Source organism: Sceloporus occidentalis, unplaced genomic scaffold (genome assembly GCF_023333645.1).
Source record: "Sceloporus occidentalis isolate IW3139 unplaced genomic scaffold, rSceOcc1.0.p SCAF_6, whole genome shotgun sequence".
NCBI lineage: Eukaryota > Metazoa > Chordata > Lepidosauria > Squamata > Phrynosomatidae > Sceloporus > Sceloporus occidentalis.
The window spans coordinates 126614863-126634883 of NW_028316986.1; the positions used below are offsets into that span (position 1 = coordinate 126614863).

The window sequence follows — 20021 nt, forward strand, 5'->3', positions numbered from 1 at the left end:
GTTTGTACAAAATACCAACAATATTGCACTGAAACTCCCAGAATCTCCAGTGGCCATGCAAAAAGTGTATAATAATGGGGTTGGTATCATAACATGGAATGGTGTATGTTAGTATTGGGATTAAAATGGGAAGTTTCTTCCATTTCAAGTAATGGGATTTAACTCTGACTGAGGTCATTGATATAAGTGGCCTATGGCTGCATCCACACAGCAGAAATAATCCAGTTTCACCCCACTTTAACTGCCATGGCTCAATGCAACGGAATTCTGGGAACTGTAGTTTTCTGAGACATTTAGTCTTGTCTGTTAGAGTGTTCTGGTGCCACAGCAAGCCACAAATCCCAGAATTCTATAGCATTTAGCCTTAACCGTAGACTCTTTAACAGATCTCCAATAATTAAGTAAAGTAAAATGAATGCGAGCTCTAATGGAAGGGAGGCCAACCTCAGCCCGGACCAAGGCTGCAGGCGTGCCAGGAGGGAGTAGGAGCAATTTCCTGAGAAACATATTCTGGATGGCCTCCAGTTTGACCATTTGGGAATCATCCCAACCCCACACGGCAGCGCCATAAAGAATCTGGGTTATAACTTTACTCTGAAATATTTTAACAGCAGGTGCAACTAGATGACCCCCTGCCTGATTATAGAATCTAAGGATTGCTCCAATTGATCTCACAGCTACTGCTCTACTAGCTTCTATGTGGGGCTTCCAAGAGAAGTTTTCTGTGAAGTAAATGCCGAGATACTTAAATTCTCTGCATTGTTCAATCTGATGACCGTTAATAGAACAACGAAAATCAGAGTGTCTTTTCCCAAAAACCATTACCTTTGTTTTATTATAGTTGATAACAAGCTTTTCCTTGGAACAAAATGCCTCCAGCTTGGAAAGTAACCTTCTCAGACCTATACGTGTAAGTGAAATTAAAACCATGTCATCAGCATATAACAGAATAGAGATCTTTTTTGATCCAAGTGTAGGTGTTCTGGATGTTATCTGATGGAATATTTTATAATTCTGAATTGCTGTTATTGGTTTTATATTTTATCATGCGAATGGCCTTTGGCTTAAGCATTAATAAAGATTGATTGATTGATATAGCATTTAGCCAGGGCAGTTGAAATGGTGTCAAACTGGATTATTTCTGCAGTGCAGATGCAGCCTATGTCTGCCTATGAACACTTTACACTGCAGTTGTCAATTAACTGTTATTTCCATATAACCATTCTGGGTTCAGAAAAAAATTTAACTACTATAACTATAAATTTCTTCTTAGTTTCCTGCAGAATCTCTCCCTTTTTTAATTTACCTTTAAAATTCATGTTGTAGTCCAGCTGAACTGAATGGAGCCTACTTCTGAGAAGACATGCACAGGACTGAACTACAAAGCTATATGTGGCACAAATGACTACAGATGTGAGAAGTTCCCAGCCTTTATTATTTAATTTAAATTCTCCCCTTGGCGATGTGGAACAGTTCCTTAGGGTGTTCAAATTTATGCATGGAAGGTTAAACAAGATGTTCTCAAAGACAATGTCCTTGGTTTCAAATAGAGATGTGAGAAATAACATTAACTTGTCATTGTCAGGGGTTGCATACTAATTTTGTTTGTTAAAAAGAAAAAAACTTTCGTGATCAGTGTTAGATTTTAAAAAATTGTTTTAGGCTCACATAGTAAAGAAAGGACCTTGAGGCAGATCTGCACTGGTCAGACTACTCCAGGCTGCCCTCAGTTCTGCCCCATATTCCCACTGTTATCTGCGGATTGTGAAGTGACACTAACTGGATGTCTACACAGTGTCCTGCTGTGCTGCCCATTGCCACTGGCATGAATCACTACCTCTGAGGCCAGAAATGAGGCACCTAGCATCAATCACATGGCTGGGTACCTTGTTGTTACCTCAGTCAGAGTGACACAATGACATGATGTGTAAATAGCTGCCCAGCATCACTCCAGAGTGCTCCAGGTTTTCTGGGATGATTCAGAACAAATAGTGAACTTTTAAAAAGTGGATTAAGGGAGAGATGGCCCAGATTCGCTACAGGATTGCAGTTCCCACATGCAGATAGTCCAGAGCTGAACTGGGTCTTTGGCCCCTCCCTGTATAGACAGGGTGATGTGATAATGAGAGGAAACCAATGCAAATGGCCCATGTAGACAGGCCTTGGCTGTTACATTGATTTCACTTCTTCACTGAATAACAGAAGTCTATTTATTCCTGCTGTATTTTAAGTGGGAAAGTTCTTACCAAATACTGAGCTTCCCACTGAAATCAATTTAATTTTGTATTGCTTATCTTTGGTTGGATTGTGCCCAATCCTTTCTTCCAATTAACATTTTCTTTTTAAATGTGCATCAATGACCAGGAACAATTTAGTTGTACTACCCCTCATCCTGTTGGCACTAGTTACTGAACAGCACTGGACTGTGCAAACAGGAGAGAGGGCTTTTTTGGAGTCTGTGTCTAAACTATGGAGCACCTTTTCAAAGGCAGGGCAGCTCTCCGTTGTCCCTCCACAATTATGAAAAGGCTCAAAACACCTTCTTAAAATATATATAAATCAAGGGCTTTAAAACAGTTTTATAGTTAATTTTTTTTCCTATGACCTGTTATAGGAATGTGCCATTTCAAGGGACTTTGATTGATCACATATTACGTACTTTCTCAAATGCGCAGGCTAGATCTCTACATCAGACTGGGTTGTGTTTCCTCAACAGCGCTCCCTTAGGCTATATTAATAAAAGTCTTTTCAAAATGAAGGGATCAGTAGCTGTAATTGACAGTTATCTGAGTACTTCTGAGTACTTCTATGGCCTAGAGGGAATATGTGTATGGAACCTGTCATACTGGGAACCTCACTCACTTTCTTTACCTATTGAACCTCTGAAAAATGTTTTAGTCTCACTATCTGACAATTTTAGTAGACAGCTCACTCCACCAAAATAGCATTTTTACTGAGGAATACTGACATTGAAGCTTTTATAATGTAGACTATTTTGCCATTGCAGCAAAGATAATAAAGTTTTCTAAAATCTCATTAGACTGCACATTTTAAAGTATTTTATCTCCCAGTATTGTTTTGTTTGACTCTTAGAGCTGCTCAAATGTCCTCTGGATGGCTGGTGTTTTGAGGGCTGTGGATGGTGACATTTATCAATTATCAATACAATACATTTACACTGTATTTATTCCACACATTAAATTAGTCTAGTATTCAGTTTAAAAACCAAATAAAATAAAATAAAATAAAATAAAATAAAATAAAATAAAATAAAAATCAAAATTTGTACTGGGCATGCCCAGGCTAAAACGATACATACATACATACATATCTTGGCCCATGAAATTTTGTCTTCATTGTGGCCATGTCTTTGCCAGCGAAAGGCTTACATTCAAACCCAATGGTTCCTTCAGTGCATAGGTAATCTATTGCACATGCACAGCTATCACAATTGCAAGAGCAAAACAAATCAAAAACCCCTCTGTTCACTGAAATGCCTTGGGGACAGTTAACCTAAACACTGAGGGGTTTTTACATGTTTTTCAGGGAGCTATCCTTGGATGGAAAAATGTGAAAAGCTTCTATGCATGAGCAGGATACCTTACAAGTGTTTTAGATCCTGCCAGTGAATTATGTCTGTTGTTGCTGTGTGCCGTCAAGTCATTTCCAGTTTATAGAAACTCTAAGGTGAACCTATCATGGGGGTTTCTTGACAAAATTTGTTCAGAGGGGTTTTTCCCACTTTGCCTTCCTCTGAGACTGAGAGAATGTGATTTGCCCAAGGTCACCCAGTGGGTTTCCATCCTGAGCTGGGATTTGAACCCTGGTCTCTAGAGTCATAATCCAACACCCAAACGACAACACTGCACTGGCTCCCGGTGATTTATATACTGGCAGTCAAATAAAAACTGCTTGACAGAAACTGGGGTATTCAAGTGGCCACAATACTGTACTATAGCCTTTATTTTAATTTATTATTACTGCAGTTTTTAAAATCTGAAATAGTGCTATGATCTGACTGGATTGGGAATAAATTAAATTCCATACTCTATTCACTATGTAAGTGATAGTCGAATTAGTTAACATGCACAAAAAACAACAACCCAACCCAATTAGATTACAAGGCTATCTTTCAACATGTTGATCTCTTACAAACATAAACATAGCTAGATAAAACAAATAATTTTAGGATAATTAAACTAATATTGACAACACCTTTGATTACACAATCTCATATCCAAGTTGTATAAAAAGTGATCCGAGAACTGAAAGTAAATATTGCATAATTATGTATCAGCCACTTCCTAAAGTAACTCACCTATGCATTCTGTGAAAATACATCTTATTCTGCAATCAAGGCTGTCACAATCACTTCTAAAATAGTAGTTTTTACCACACGTTTCCAGGCATGACACTTTCTTAGCAAAAGATATCTTTGATAACTGTATTCCTTAGTAGGTCACACTTATTCCATAGAGTTCTTCAGCATAATAAAGATCGACCAGCAACAATAATCCACCAATAATCCACGGTCTTCCTTGCTGTCAGTGTACAGGTTTAATTATTCTGGTCTTTGGACAGAATCTTTGCCTTTCATCAGTGCAGTTGGGTTGCTTTCTGCCTTCTCTATTAAAACCAGAATCACATACTAATTCTGAGCCCCTATGGGGCCCTGTACAAGGAGGTTGCTCATGAATACTAATAACCAGAGCAAGTAGCACTCCTGGACCAAGGGAAGGATAATCACTTCTTTTTAATGAGGCACATAATATTTCTAAAAATAAACCACCCACTGTCATCTGAAGTGTGCTATATTTAAGTGCTACCTTAAATTGTCTGTATTGGCTCTTTGACAGCCATACCAAGCAACTATAACAATCCTTAGCTACAAAAAAAAATAAAAAAAATAAAAAAAAATAAAAAAAAAAATCAGCATAAGCCATGAACCATCTTAGATTGCACTCCAATCCAAACTTGCTTGAATGAATGTGAGTAAACTCCATTCATCCCAGCAGAGATGACTCAGGAATAGATACAAATAGGGTCAGAATGTAAACTGAAGTGCTTAAGCAATTTGCCAATTCCAACAGCCGCTACTCTGTTTGCATCCATACCTGTAACAATTTAGGTGCCTAGTAATAAACTTTTCTTTAGTGTTATTACTCTGGGGAAATGGTGAGGAACATGAGTTCATCATGATGAACACTACACCAAATGTCACATATTCTGACATAACCAACATTAGCAGTATCAATGACAAGTAGAAAATGATGGTGGATGTGCTATTAATCTAAAACTGTATTGTATAATCCTAATTTATGAATGGTTCCATGGGCCTAATGAGATGCAAAGATCGATTTTGATGATGAGCCATGGAAAAATGTGTAGCTTCCCAGACCCACACTTTATGATGATCACAGCTAATTCATCTTTCTGTGTAAACTGGAAGCCTGATGAACTAGACTACAATACTGCAAATTATCTTGTTGACCTTAGACAAAAGGTGGACCTAACAGCAAATCAGCTCAAGCATTCCTTTATTTGTTAGTCGAACAAAATTTGGACAGCAGTAAAATGCTTCATTTACACGACAGTCTTCAGCCATTTTATGCTTTTACATGTTCAGTGCACCCCTAGGAGAAAAGCATCCCAAAATCCTCCTCTGTTTACCTTCCAAGATCATGTGGGATCTGGTGCTATAAGGGTATTTAGTCCCTTTTTACCCTAGCAATAAATATTTGCAAGAGAAAGGAGTATATGCATGAAAGACCACAGCTAGTGTGACTGCAAATTATGCTGAAAGGAAAGAAGTCACCTACCACTTGATTCATTTCAGCCTGTAGCTTAAGCGGGAAGAGGAGACTGACTATGGTTAATTTAACCCTACCTTCACCACACCACAGATACTGATGTGTAGGTGAACAGTTTAAAAGACATGGAGAAATACATTTGCTGTGATATATATTTGTAAATATTCTTGCCCATAATAAGGGCATCTGGGCATATCAAAATATCCTATCAAAAAATCTGACAACTACTAGAAGTTGTGTAAGGTTTTTTGCCCACCTTCCCATGCATCTGTTTTTATTTTCAGTGGGTTTTGTGTGAGAATGTTATGTTTCATATATTTTTTTTAAAAAAAAATAATCTGTGCAACTCCTCCCCATTTTTCTTTTTCTTGCAAAGCAATCCTGTGATATGAAAAACTGGCAAACATTCTTGAAATTTTGCCCTGTGGGCAGAAAGTTATGAAAAACTTTTATTGTTGTATGGGAGAACAAAATGAGCTACATTTACATTCCTCCTATGTGACTAGCTGCTGAACAAGATTGTTGCTCAAATCCTTTTTGTTTCCTCCACAGGCTTGAACAGTATTTAGGAAACAACCTAAGCAAAGTGGACATCTGGTGGCACAGTGGTTAAATGCCTGTACTGCAGCCACTCACTCAAAACCATAAGGTTGCAAGTTCAATACCAGCGAAAGGGCTCAAGTTTGACTCAGGCTTGAATCCTTCCAAGGTCGCTAAAATGAGTACCCAGCTTGTTGGGGGCAATTAGCTTACAGTTGTAAACGGCTTAGATACTGTTAGTTCAGTATGAAGTGGTATATAAATGAAGCTGTTTGTTTGTTGTTTGACATCTGTCTCTCACAGCTTTTAAGTCCATAGTGAAGAGGTGATGTAGTCAAAAGACATGATTCGTTAGGTGCACCTCTTTCATATGCCATGGTTGGAACCGGGGATGTGAATGTATGTATCACTCACAACCCTGGTTTATCAACAAGGCACACTTCTAGATGTTGGCTTGCTACTGGAGAAAGTGATCTAACCTGTTAAACCTAGAATGACCTGTTACTCTAATGAGCAAATGGAGATCCTCTTAAGGCCCAAACAACATTTTTCACTTTGAATGGAGTACATCAGTGGATGTGCATTCGACTGTATATTTCCACTAAAAAACGCATTAGGGATAGCTTCATGTGCACTACAATCCTGTGCAAATAAGTAAGGCCTTATCTGAATTGGACAGGAAACTCCAGGGGTAATAGACAGTATCATGGCATTGCAGTGCCATGTTTCCTCTCCTCCATTACCTTGGCCTCCATCCTTACACTGCAGCAGCTGTCTGCATGGGTGTTTCATTGGGCACCCACCACCACCGTTGGTCACTTGCTTCTAAGGTCAGAACAAGGTCACATTCTGGGCCCCTTGTTCTGATTTCAGAATGAGTGATCAAAGCTGACAGCAGATGCACTAGGTGGCTCAGTGGGATCTTCATGGAAGATCTGGAGAAACAGATACAGTTAAAAACAAAAACAACCCCCCTCCATTCTGCATGCATGATGTCCTGGTTCTGGTGTGGGACACACTAGACATGGTCAGGACTGCCTGCACTAGAACTGGGTTTAGGTCTGTGCAGTGTCCGGACAGGTCAACAACCAGAACATAGAGTAGGACAGGCCTTTTGGCCCATGCAGCCAAGGCCTAAGCCTTATTGTATTCAGCAGAGCTTAATCAGAAGTAAGTAATTTCAGCCTCAGACCCAAGTCTGATACGTATCCAAATATGACTCTTTCCTATCAGGACTGCATAGTGAGTTTTAGTGCTGCATAATAATGGGCATCTTCCATAAGCACCTCCTATAAAAGAGCAGCAGAAGGTGAAGTCAGACTGTCTTCTTGAATCACCTAGCACCTTCATAAAAGTGGTTATGAAACTGACATATATAAAGTCAACAAAAAACCAGATGGTAGAAAAACAGCTAAATTCCTTCTTAATCTGAATACCCACTCTCTCCATGCCTAAAGATTGTTACTGTTTATGTCCATCTCTGTGTGTGTGTGTGTGTGTGTGTGTGTGTTGTACATCAACACAAAATAGCAACAAGGGACAGGATTCAACAAAGCACTGTTCATGGTACTAATTTATTCAAGGAATGGCTAGATTCATGCAGCCACAAAACCTCCACTGGAAGTGTCTGGAATCCTAGAATTTTTCCAAGCCACCATCACAGCATTTTATATTCACTACTAACTCCAGTCAGCTAGCTTACTCATTAAGTATACATGCGCAAACCTATCTTGGAACATTTCATATATGTTATTGGTGTATTTTCTGAACCAACTTAGCTATATTCATAAGATTCATGCATTGAGATTCGCTTCCCTAAATTGATGACAGGGGGAAAAGGAATCTCAGTTAACTAAAACAACAAGTCTTTTGGCATGCTAAATACTTTGAAATTTATTGTTTCGTTTACTTATGTTGAGGCTGGTGTATATTAGTTTTAAGGGTGGATAGCAGCCACTAAACAACTATGCTAGTGTTACCCTCACACTATCTATAAGATATATGTAAGAGGCTTGGGTTGGTTTAGGGATTTTGGTGGGGAACAGGCACTGTTTATATAAGCAAAAGGAATGTGTAACAACAGCACGCACAAGCTGAGGAAAGAGAGAATGTCTGCCAGAAGCCAGGCCATCAGGGCATTGTGCAGACATTGTGTTAATAGATTTACACTAGGTCAAAAGAGTGGTTAAGTAATGTTTACATCATGTAGATAACTATGAAGCAATGGCCTTGTAACTGTCATTCCCAAACATACAATTAATTTTCTTTTTCTGCCTGTCTAGAGATACAGACACACCAGCCTTGGTACATCATGGCATTATAATTTGAACTACCAAGTGCTTTCTTCACCAATCTAGAACCAGTTACTCTCTAAGCAGTTTCATTACCGAACCATGTCCGAAGAAAACCAGAAAGACCTTTCCTAACAACACAGTTCTGTGAGACTCTAACATAATATAATTGTAGAGGGTAATTCATGGGGGAAAATAATCTGAATATTGCCAATAAGAGACAGGTGGGGTAAAGGCAGAATGATTAGCTAACATTTTTTGGACTTAGGAACAACAAACATTCATTTCACAAAGTAAATAGGAGTAGATAAAAATGTACATGCTAACATAGGCCCTATACAGACAGGCCAAAATAAAGCTGCTTCGGGTCACTTTGGAGGTATGCTGTTTACATGATGCATGTGTCCCAAGAGTCCGGAAGCTGCACCAAAGCTGTGCACCAGTCCTTAGGACTGGACCATGGCTTTGGTGCGGCTTCCGGGCTCTTAATATGCATGCATTATTTAAACAGAATACTTCCAAAGTGACTCGAAGCAGCTTTATTTTGGCCTGTCTGTATAGGGCCATAGTTTTTATTTCCAAAACAGTTCATCTTATAGTGTATCATACAAATAGTGTTGATGTTATAGGGTTTTAGTGTTGTTGTTGTTTTCCTGCCAGAAAGGCAAAAGTTTGTATAAATTACAGTCATGCTCGTCTACATTCCTGGATCAAAAAGAGCTCTCTAATTTTAATAGGATTATCTACAACAAGTAGGTAGACAATGAATATGTGCATAACTGCCTTAATCCATTATCACTTGCTATGTAGGCAAACATTTTTATGACTGTTGGAAATTACATGGTGCTATATGATATGGGAATAGTGAAGGACAGCTTGTTTTGCTACCTGTAGTCATGTTCATGTTTCTATCTCTCAGTAGCCTTGTTAAATTCTCTAATGAGAATACCTAAGTAACAGAACTAAAGGCATTTTGTGAAATTAACCTTCTTTACACATTAAACCACCAGAAAAAAAAACTTTCTATAATGAAGACATCTCCCTGCTCTTAGGATAATAATCAGTCAGTGCATAAAAGTAAGCTAAGATAGCACCCAATACTCCCACCACTGCTAATAAAATAATGATTTCTTGGACTACTGGGGTAAATACACAAGGGAAGGAAGCTAACCTTTACCTCACATCAGCAACAGTATGCCTTCTCCTTTTCTTGTCTTGCAAATTCATTTTTTTTCCACTGTGCCCCGTCTTGTCATCTAATTCCCATGATATCCTTCTTTCTTTTTTCCCATCAGTTTTGCAGATCTCTAAGGACTTTGACCTTTCCACAGTCACAACATGCAGGCATGCAAAATTAAATACAGATAACTCAAAATGAAAATAAGGAACTACAGGTGCTAATTCTATATTCACATCAGATTTTATAAGACTAAAAAAACCCCACAAACAAACAACCAGAGCAAGCCAACTAACTATTGTTGGATTTAAAAAAATAAATGCTAACTGTATGAGGACAAGACTCATGGCTTACTATGTCTAAACAAGAAAAACCTAATGATTATTTTCTGTTTCAGGTTTCATGCCGTTGGAATTGATTTGTTATCACCATACTGTTGCTCAGATTTACCAATTAATTAAATAAGGAAATATAAAAAACCCATTTAGATGGCCCTATTGAACTGGAACAATTTGAAAGTGGTTAAATTTCTCAAAAGCAGAGCATCAATTAATCCAAAACTATTGGCTGCTCTGTCCTTTTTCCAGAGCTAAAGAGCTAACTATCAGTTGAGCTGGCATTGCAGTTCTTATCCGTACAAACTTTTGTCATTTCAGAATGGTATGCATCTACTAGATAGTGACATAAAAGAAATTAATTAACGGAAACCATTTAAAAATAAAACCTTACACAATAACCATAATGAACATCTTATCTTTGAATGGGAAAACACAATTCTTATTTTGAAATGCTTTCAGATGAGGAAAAAAAATCCTCAGGGGAAAAAAATCAAAACCTTGAGTAATATGAAATAGATAAGCTCCTTGAGTAGCTAAAACTAATGCCATAAAATGTTCCATCTGTTACATTCAAACACTTTTTATCTTGAGAGAGAATGATAACTGAAAATGCAAATACATCTGTCTTAACACATATCAGTCTATTCAGAAATATTTGTTTAAATGTTTCTTTTTTTCAAAAAAAATCCCAATATCCTTGGTCTGTCTTGGCCAGTCATGGTCAATTGTGATCTTCCAAATATTTTTGGACTGTAACTGCCTTAATCCACTATCATTGGCTATGCTGGCAAGGACTGTAAGCCGAACAGTAGAGGACACAGTTGCTATGAAGACTGAAGTTGAACATGAGAATCTCCATGCATTTTTTGAAAAGTACTTGAGGTGGGACACATTACTTCAGCTTAGTCTCATGGCCTGAGGCAGCAGAACAGGCATGGGAATTATCCTGGCAATGGAGAGATCACTGGCATCAGAGAGTTAAGAAGAGAGGCAACTGGAGCTTATTTAGTGATCTACCTATGGAAATACTGAAGACATACCAGCAATCAGCTGATCTGAACAGGGGAGGCACTTGCCTTTCAAGTTTCATCTTCTGTCATATAAGACTTGCTCTACACAGTGGTTATAGTGCTGCTATAATGGGACTAAAAATTGAAGCAGTAAGTAAAATAGATTTGCTTCATTTTTTTAGGGTGCATGCAGTTTGACATCACTTTGAGTGCTGTAGTTCCACACTATGGGATACTGGGATCTGTAGTTTAGTAAGGTCTTTAGCCTTCTCTGCCAAAGAGTGCTGGTGCCTCACATAACTACAGATCCCACGATTCTGTAGGATGAAGCCATTCTGTAGGATGAAGCCATGGCTGTTAAAGCAGTGCCAAATGACATTATTTCTACCGTGTGGATGCCTCTTTAAATGTCATGTTTGCATGGCTATACTGGAAAAGCTAGTAAGTAAACAATACTAGTTACATGTTCTCATAGGTTCAGAATGTGTGTGTATGACTTCCTCCTCACCAAAGCAATCCATAGGAATTCTAATGATAATGTAAATCTACTACTAGACACAGGCATTATAATAATTCCTAAGTCAATATGCTTGACTAGACTGTCAATAGTTTCCTAGACTATTGAAGGGAATATGACAGAAAGACATCATTGCTTCTGGCAACCACATGTTACCATATTGTCTGACAAAACAATTTTGCATGATTTTTGTTGTAAGCAAACCCTTAAAAATCTGATGACAAAACTATGACAAAAAGCATGCACATACATAGCAACGGCAGCAATGAATCTCTCCTGTCACTACATTTCTCTTCTCCACCTATGTTTGCATGTCCTGCCTAATTACTGGTTGGACTTCTCTGGTATCATAGAAATCTATGAGTCAGAAAGTTGAGATTTCAATGAAACATGATCCTTTATATCATTGATTCAGCAGTTGTACTATTACTCTTAAGTCTCAGGCATAAGCAAGACATTACAATATAGATAACTAAATAAGAATCTAAACAATTAGGCAGGTCTAAGTTACATATCTAATACTGAATTTATAATTCTGTAAAACATTTTCCCACTGTCTTAAATTAGAACAGGGATGGGCAGCTTCTGGACTACAACTCCCATTAACCTTAGGCTGCATAACCAATGGTGAGTGAACACAAGAGTTTTAGTCTGACAATATCTAAAGGATTAACGTTCTCCATCCCTGAATCAGAGGACACTGAGACCCTGCCTTTATCTGTTGCACTGTCAAAAATGCATCAATAGTGAACTTTTTCTCAGAGCAAGGATTGGATTTCACTCAAGCTCATGAAATTTCCATTTTAACAAACAAATCCTTGGTAATCTTTCAGAGTTCCCCACCTAGTAAAGACAATCCCCTTTTTGTCACATATATATACAACTGTAGTGGTCAAATTTCATTTGAGAAGAATGGACTACTTTTAAACTGTTGGAAACTCACCTGATTCTGCCCCTAGGGCGCTCTGATTGCTCTGACATAAAGCTTGTGCTGCTGAGGCGAGAGGCACTGCTGGTACGGGAAATAGCTGACACATCACTGACATCACTATCTGATGATTTGGCAGAGACGTTATCACAACTTCTGTACTGATCTGCTTGTATATTATACTAAAGATTAAAAAAGAAAATGTGAGTTACCTTGTCCCAGTGTAGAACAAAAATCTTTCATAATAGAGCTGATAACAGTAAAAATACAAATCACTTCAGAGGAACACTTTTAAATTAATTTTTGTTGGAAACACAAAAGGGGGTAGACAGTTTCATGCAGCCCAACAACTTTAGTAAGTAGTTCAGAGAAGCCAAATGTAACAAACGATTCAGAAATAGGATTTACTTTTATTATGAATTCCCTCCTTCCTAAATGATTTGGATCTCAAATGTTTCTCTGTTGGGAAAAGAGCCTGAGGAAGTTGCTGTCTGCACCTGCATGGGGCAGTCCAAAAATATACTGGCCCTAGAGCTGCTCCGACCTGCCCCCATTGCAAAGCCCTTCATTCTGATGTGAGGTAGTTGATTACACACATATGACCCGTGGTCATATGGCTGGGTGCCTCATTCTGATCTCAAAGTGAACAACTGCAGGCAGTGGCAGAATATTTCCCAGAAATATTTGGAGCAAACAAGGACTTTGTTGAATCTAGGGTAAGAAGGGTAAAACCCAGTTCTGGTGCTGAATGGGCCCACATCAGAACTGGACTTTGGCCTGTGCATCAACTGGTCTCCCTGCTGAATGGGAGAAGGCTGTTGTATTTAGCCCATGATGTTGCTATGGATTTTTAAAAAAAACAAATATTTAAGGAGAACCACTGTAGTAATTAGTGTAGTTACTAGTAACTACCAGCCTTTAGCTGCTGTTCTTTAAATTTAGATGCTCACAACTGAATGCCAACAGCATTTAAACCTTTAAGGGTATCATTAACCGAAGATATACCACCAATGGTTGTTAATGTCAGGAAATGACATTGGTGTGGCCACTAGGGGGAGCTGTTGTGCAGATAATTTACAGTTCCAGTGGCAGCTAATGTGTCAGCATTCAAACAGTGCATCGTCAGAATGTTGATGCAACTGTCAACTGTCAGTTCTCAGCTGTCACTGAGAGAGAGAGAGAGACAGTTGGTGCCTCAGAGAGTGGGCTGTGTCTGTTACTGTGAGACAGTTGGTGCCCGTGAGTGGGCTGTGTCTGTTACTGAGAGGCAGTGAGATGGTTGTGTGTTAATGTGGCTGCCTCAGAGGTTGTGCTATTGTTGGCTGGTGTAAATAGTGTGTATTAGAGACGGATGTCCAATACACTGTGTATATCTATGTTGTAAATACTGCAAAGGAAGATTAAAGCCCTCGTTTAGAGTGAAGACTTGTAAGAGTCATTATTAGTTGAAGACATCTTCACAGATTCCTTCTTCTTGGCGTCCTGTCGACGTGGTTGAACTCTGCAGGTGGTCGTGGTGGACACTGCGCGTCATTTCCATAGGTCCCAACAAGGGTTATGGGCGCAGCACACGAGCCACAACAGTTAAATGATGAGGAAAACATTTTTTTTAGGTTTCTACTGTAAAGATGTTTCCAAACCGAACGTCCATGCATGATACAGGGACTTGCCCTGCTCCACACATATACCACCTGTGCTGAAAGAGTTATAAATGGCAACCAATTTGCTACCAAGCCAGGTTCAAAGTGTCATTATCCAAAAACCTGAGAACCAAGAAGCCTGAAATATCTTTCTACCTCTATCTGCTCATTAGGCCACTATGTTTTTCAATGATGCCTCGTTGTCTACATCATAACCTAAAGAGTCCCACCTGGTAGCACAATGGCAACTAGACTTCTCTGAAGTGGTCTGCATCACCTGTAATAGCCTTCCATTTATGACAGATCTGGAACTGAAGATTGTGTGCTTTTGACAGTTCTCTAAAACTTATTTGTTGACCCTGGCTTTCCCCAATCATCAACAGGTAAAGTTCTTCCAAGGATTATCTGACACAGTCTTCCCATCAACAATATTGTTGGGTGTTTATAACGTTTACAGTTTCTTATATAAATGTGACAAGGTCGTCTCAATTGCTTTAGAGTCTGTCTTCTCCAAATGTGGAAGAATGACAGCACTGGATTTATCATGTACTACTATAATGTTTAAGTGATTATTAAAGCTAACATGTTTACTTATGTCTCTAGGTACGGGCAGACAACTTGAAAAGAACAGTCACAGTAACTGACCTCACTGCAATTTACTGTATCATGTTATGATGATGACAATATATTACTTCCAGTACCAGAGGCAATTTGGATCTCTGTTAGGGAGGCAAAGGCGTGTTACAGACTGCCCCTTTGGGGCAACCTGTAGGCACTCCTTTCCCCACCGGATCGGGGCCTCAGCTGCCAGAACGGCAGCCTCTGGGGCCCCGATCCACCGCTTTCCAGGCTGTGGGGAAGCAGCAAAAGGCCGCTTCCCCGCGGCTGGAAAGGGGTGTCCTTGGGGCTTCATGCCCCAAGGACACCTGACGGCGGCGGGGAGGAGGAGAAAGGGGCCACTCAGCCCCTTTCTCCCTTGCGTCGCTAGCGCAGCCGTCTAAAGGCTGCGCCAGTGACATGAATCACTGAAGGAGCTCCGTTTCAGAGCTCCTTCTAGCGCCGTGGAAAGGGTGCTCTATGCGCCCTCACACGGCGCAAAGACGTCACGTCCGCGCCGCCCCATTTGGAGGTGGCGCATTCGTGATGTCGTAATGGCGGCCCCCGTGTGGAATGGGCGCCGCCATTTTGTACTTCCTTGGGACGTATTAGGGTTAGGTGCGTGCGCAAGGCACGCACTTTCCCTATTTCTAGTACGTCCCCAGGACGTACTTTACGCCTGTCTGTAACGGGCCTTAGCCTTGCTTATCTTGCTCTCACATGGGAGAACAACATTCTCAATTATTTCCTCCACAGCAAGCAAATGACAAGAGATATTTTTTGGTGTATTTTTAAAGAAAGTATTCATATATACAAGGCTATTTTTGTGCAAATTATTGGACAATTTTAATGTGAATTACAATTATTGTTGCTTTGTTACATGAAATTTTTTAAAAAAGAAGTAGTGATTGAATTGATCAATATCCTATCCTCCTATGCTTTCTGCACACATGTTTGTGTTTTCCTTAGGAAAGTGAACAAGACTAGTCTAGCACCAAGGATTGTTGGCCAAATTCCAGAGATCTGTACATATATCTCGGCACTCTTGTGCAGGACGAGAAAAATCTTGTGGCAGTGGCCAAAGCTGCTCAGGTTCTTTCTCAGCATGGAGAAATCTGGGAAATAATCTCTACAGCCTTTCTCTGCATATCAAACTCTGGTGACACAAGTGAAAGGATGCTGTTGTGCTCATGTCCTGCTTGTGGCAAGTTTCTTTGCATGGTCACTGTGGGAGCAGACTACAACAACAGCTGGGGAATTGCAGAATCATAGAATTATAGAGCCACAGCTCCACCATCCTGGGTGCTGATCAAGAGCAAGGATGAGCCCAAGTGCCCTCTAGCTGCACTTGAGCATGTGGGGATGAAAGAGCTACTGGCTCTTTGGTCCCCAGTGTAGAACAACGTCCAAAACATCTTTTGGAACACCTCTGTTTTTAATGTTGTGTAAAACTATGGAATAATACAATATGTTGCATAACAATATTACTTTTGTTTTCCAAAGTAATATAATATGCTATTTTTATTTAGCCAATGATAATATTACTGTTACCTTTCCCCCTGAGCTGCTCATTGCTTATTACATTTGGCTCTCCATTGTTGCATGTTCAGCATTCATAGATTTGACCAGTTGCAGTTTATTTCATTTTATTTTATAACCTACTTCTGGTGGAAGTGGACCAGCTGTGTCCATTTTAATATTGGCATAATGTGTCAGCTCTCTGCAGAGAGACTGTGGTGGCCATTTTTAATCAGGGCAAGACCCTATTACAAAGGGCCACTATAGTCTCTCTGCAGTGAACTTTATGTATTATGCCCTTATTAAAAAAATTGGCACCAACCACTTCACTTCCCCAGATATGCCCAGAATTGAAAAACAAATATTATTCCATCAGATAAAGACTGAATTACCAGAGTTCTTGAGTAAGATTTTTAGATTGTTAAGTTTATTTGTGTGTGTGTTTTGTAGTAATGTTGATTTCAATTGTTTTGCTGTTTGTTTTTAAAATTTTGAACGTTACAATTTAAAATATAATAAATATTGGTATTAAAAGAATGGCTGCTGCCGCTCCACTTCTACTAGAATAAGTAATAGAATCACACTAGTGGACCTAGTTAAGAAGTGTTGTCAGTTTAAGAAAACTGACATAAAAGAGGGCATTTTAGCAGGTGTTGCTTATCTTGCAACCAGGGAACAGGCAACAATCACTGGCAATGACAATCCGGCTGCTTTAATGCAGAAGGAATATTTAATGAAAAAATGTAATATATTAATATATTACTTATAACATTTTTGGGAAAGTAATACATAATATATCCATACTACTTTTTTTTACAAGTAATATGCAATAAGTAATATGTTATTTTTCAAACCAATATTTTACAACACTGTCTGCCACTGATCCAGTGGGCTGGGAGATGAAGCAGAAGGGAGAAAGGGAGAAGCCTCTGCCACAAAAAATACATTCTGCTAGTGTATTAAGATTTCTTAGCCTATATTTAGGTGCAAACACATGTTAAGTTACATGAAAAGGTCTAATATCAGTGTTAATTTCATTCAGAGCAGGGTTTGAACTAAATCCCACTTCTGCTGCCCCAAAAGACCCTACCAGTCCCCTATTTTTTTTTAAAAAATGATGTGACTTTTAGGCAATTTTTGCCCCAAACCAAGCAAAAATCCCCACAACAGCATGAAAGCATGCAAAATACCCCCATAAGTACCCCAGATTCTATCACTGCATATCTTTCCTTGCTAAATTATAAAATGTAAGCCATTACACATGAAACAAACAAAAACTGGAAACATTAATTAACAGCCTGTTCCTAAACATTGCTGTGACAATGCAGAATAACTTAGTAATGGAAAAACCAATAGCCACATCTCTGCGGTGCTGTATAACAGATTTTTTTTTATTATTTCTGGAAGGTCTGTCAGTACAACATTTAGAGAAGCATTAGTAAGTGATAACAAGAGTGACAGTTACTGGATAGTTGAACCTACTTATGCATTGGAATCAGTAGGAACTACAATGATTTCAGTGAAATATGCTTATACAGTGCGCCCACGCTATACGCGGGCACACTTTACGCGGTCCTGAGTGTATGTTCAAGACCGCGCGCGCGCCCGTCATGCCGCCGCACTGCTGTGCACGAGCCCCATTGTTTCCAATGGGGCTTGAGCATAGGCGAAATTTGCCTTACGCGGCGGAGTCCGGAACAGATCCCCCACATAAGGCAAGGGCAGACTGTATCTAAATATGAAATGCACTGCTGGAACAGGCTTTGGCCAGTCTTTTGTGTATAGGGGTAAAACCTGGGCAAAAACTGAGTCACTGAATTTGTACAATTAAAATTAGTTTTTGCTAAAATACAGCCACACTTGGATACAACCAATGTTGTTAGCTGCAACATGACCTTGATTTCATAGTATTGCTGGGGAATACATTATCATATCCAGCCATATATTGGGCAGAGCAATTTTTAAAGGGTGGGTGACAATTGCTACTTGCTCAAGAGGTGCAAAAGGCACATATCAGATGAAAAGAGTCTAATTGGTTAATGAAAAAGGTAAAGATTTTGCCTTTGACAAGGTTGTCAAGTCATGTCCGATGGTAGGGGGCAGTGCTCATCTCCGTTACCAAGCTGAAAAGCCAGTAGCGTTGTTAAAGACAACTCTGTGATCATGTGGCAAGCAGGACTGCACAGAACGCTGTACAAATCTCAAAAAATGTTTCAGATGAAAACAAAACTGATTTAAAAAGAGATTGAAATTTTGTGAAGTTGAAGGCTTCACAAAATTCTGTGAATTTGAAATTTTGTGAAGTTGAAATTTTGTGAAGTTGAAATTTTCATTCACTCCCTGATCTGTGTTATGGAATAGTATAAAACTGAAAACAAAAGTTCAGCTTGATAGTTTTTTTTACGTAACTACATATAAGATAAAGATTAACTCTAAATCTAGTTATATCTGTGTAATCATTGTGGATTAGTACACATTCAGAGAAAAGGAGACCTTTGTGCATAATGGAATTTCATCAAAAGGGCAATGTTATCAGACACAAATGTGTTAAATATTCCCACTTCTACTCTCTTTAATAACAGGAAAAAACTGTTCCTCTGAACAATTGCCATTGTTTTGAGACCATATTCCTGTGATTTTGAAGGAGCTTACGTGCGAGAAGGCAATATGTAAACCAATGGTGGGCAAAGAATGACTCTTAGATCACATGTGGCCCCAAAGGGCTTAAAAGTATTTTGCCTCAAATGCTCCCAAATGCCCTCTAGCATGTTTCTTAGAAGTGTTTAGGGGCAAAAGAAAAAAAAATCTTTGGGTCTTTTTGTGGGAGAGGTATAGTAGGGGTGAAGCTCTCCAAGGACTCACGGAGGGCTAATGCTATCCCCTAGTCTTCCACAACCGCAAACTTCTGATGTAAACAAAGAACTCCTCATATAGTAAAACAAAAATTCCAGACAGTATTATCTCTAGCTGCAGGTGGATTTGAGCACTTCCTAATATAAATAACTCTCTCTCTGTGTCTCTCTCTCTGGAAGAAGAATTCTCGTGTCACTTCCTAATTATCGGATTTGCATCTGATGAAGTAAACTGTAGTCCAAGAAAGCTTATGGTAGAAATCTCTGTTTCCCAGTTAGATATGAAGATGCTACTGAACTATTTTATGTCTTCTTTCTAATGATGTGTTAAAATAGTTTCATTGTGATTCAATTGTCAGAAAGGCATTCAATACCTGTGAGCATCACAACCCACAGCACCTTCAGTCATTATGCAGAAGCAGTAAGAATCAACATGTGATGGCCTGGTACAGCGGCCAAAGAGGACCACCTCAAATATTCCCTTTGGTTAATGTGTAGATACCAAAGTAAAAGCAGAGTGCTGATATTACACAGGATGCATGGAAGATAAACAAACTATGTGTTTTATCTTGCCACTTCGTTATAATGACAGAAATCACGGTTAATTTTTGAGCTTTCCAGAACACTGGGTTTAGACGCTTCAACTTGGAAGATTACAATTTCAGGAGCTTCTCATACACTACAAAAATGGTATGAGTAAACCTGGCCCCAACAGAAAATCAGTATTTTGTAGTGATTTCAAATAACAGTTTCTTTTTAGATAATTTTGTGCTATATCTTTAATATCTATGTGTACCATCACC

General features: G+C 39.1%; 1 protein-coding gene across 49 annotated transcripts in view; it reads right to left on the reverse strand.

The window, feature by feature from the left end:
• RIMS1 (regulating synaptic membrane exocytosis 1) overlaps positions 1–20021 on the reverse strand; it is a 330044-nt gene that overhangs the window by 38016 nt on the left and 272007 nt on the right. For 23 of the 49 annotated variants that reach the window (XM_089530919.1, XM_089530918.1, XM_089530920.1 and 20 more), the window contains 2 exons: positions 12627–12793; positions 9819–9962 (listed from right to left, as the gene is read on the reverse strand). The exons of 7 other annotated variants lie outside the window; for them this stretch is intronic. In XM_089530919.1, coding sequence (XP_089387045.1) covers positions 9819–9962; positions 12627–12793 — 311 coding nt within the window. The remainder of the gene's footprint in view (positions 1–9818; positions 9963–12626; positions 12794–20021) is intronic. 19 more of the 49 variants (XM_089530966.1, XM_089530971.1, XM_089530965.1 and 16 more) reach the window with 1 other exon arrangement.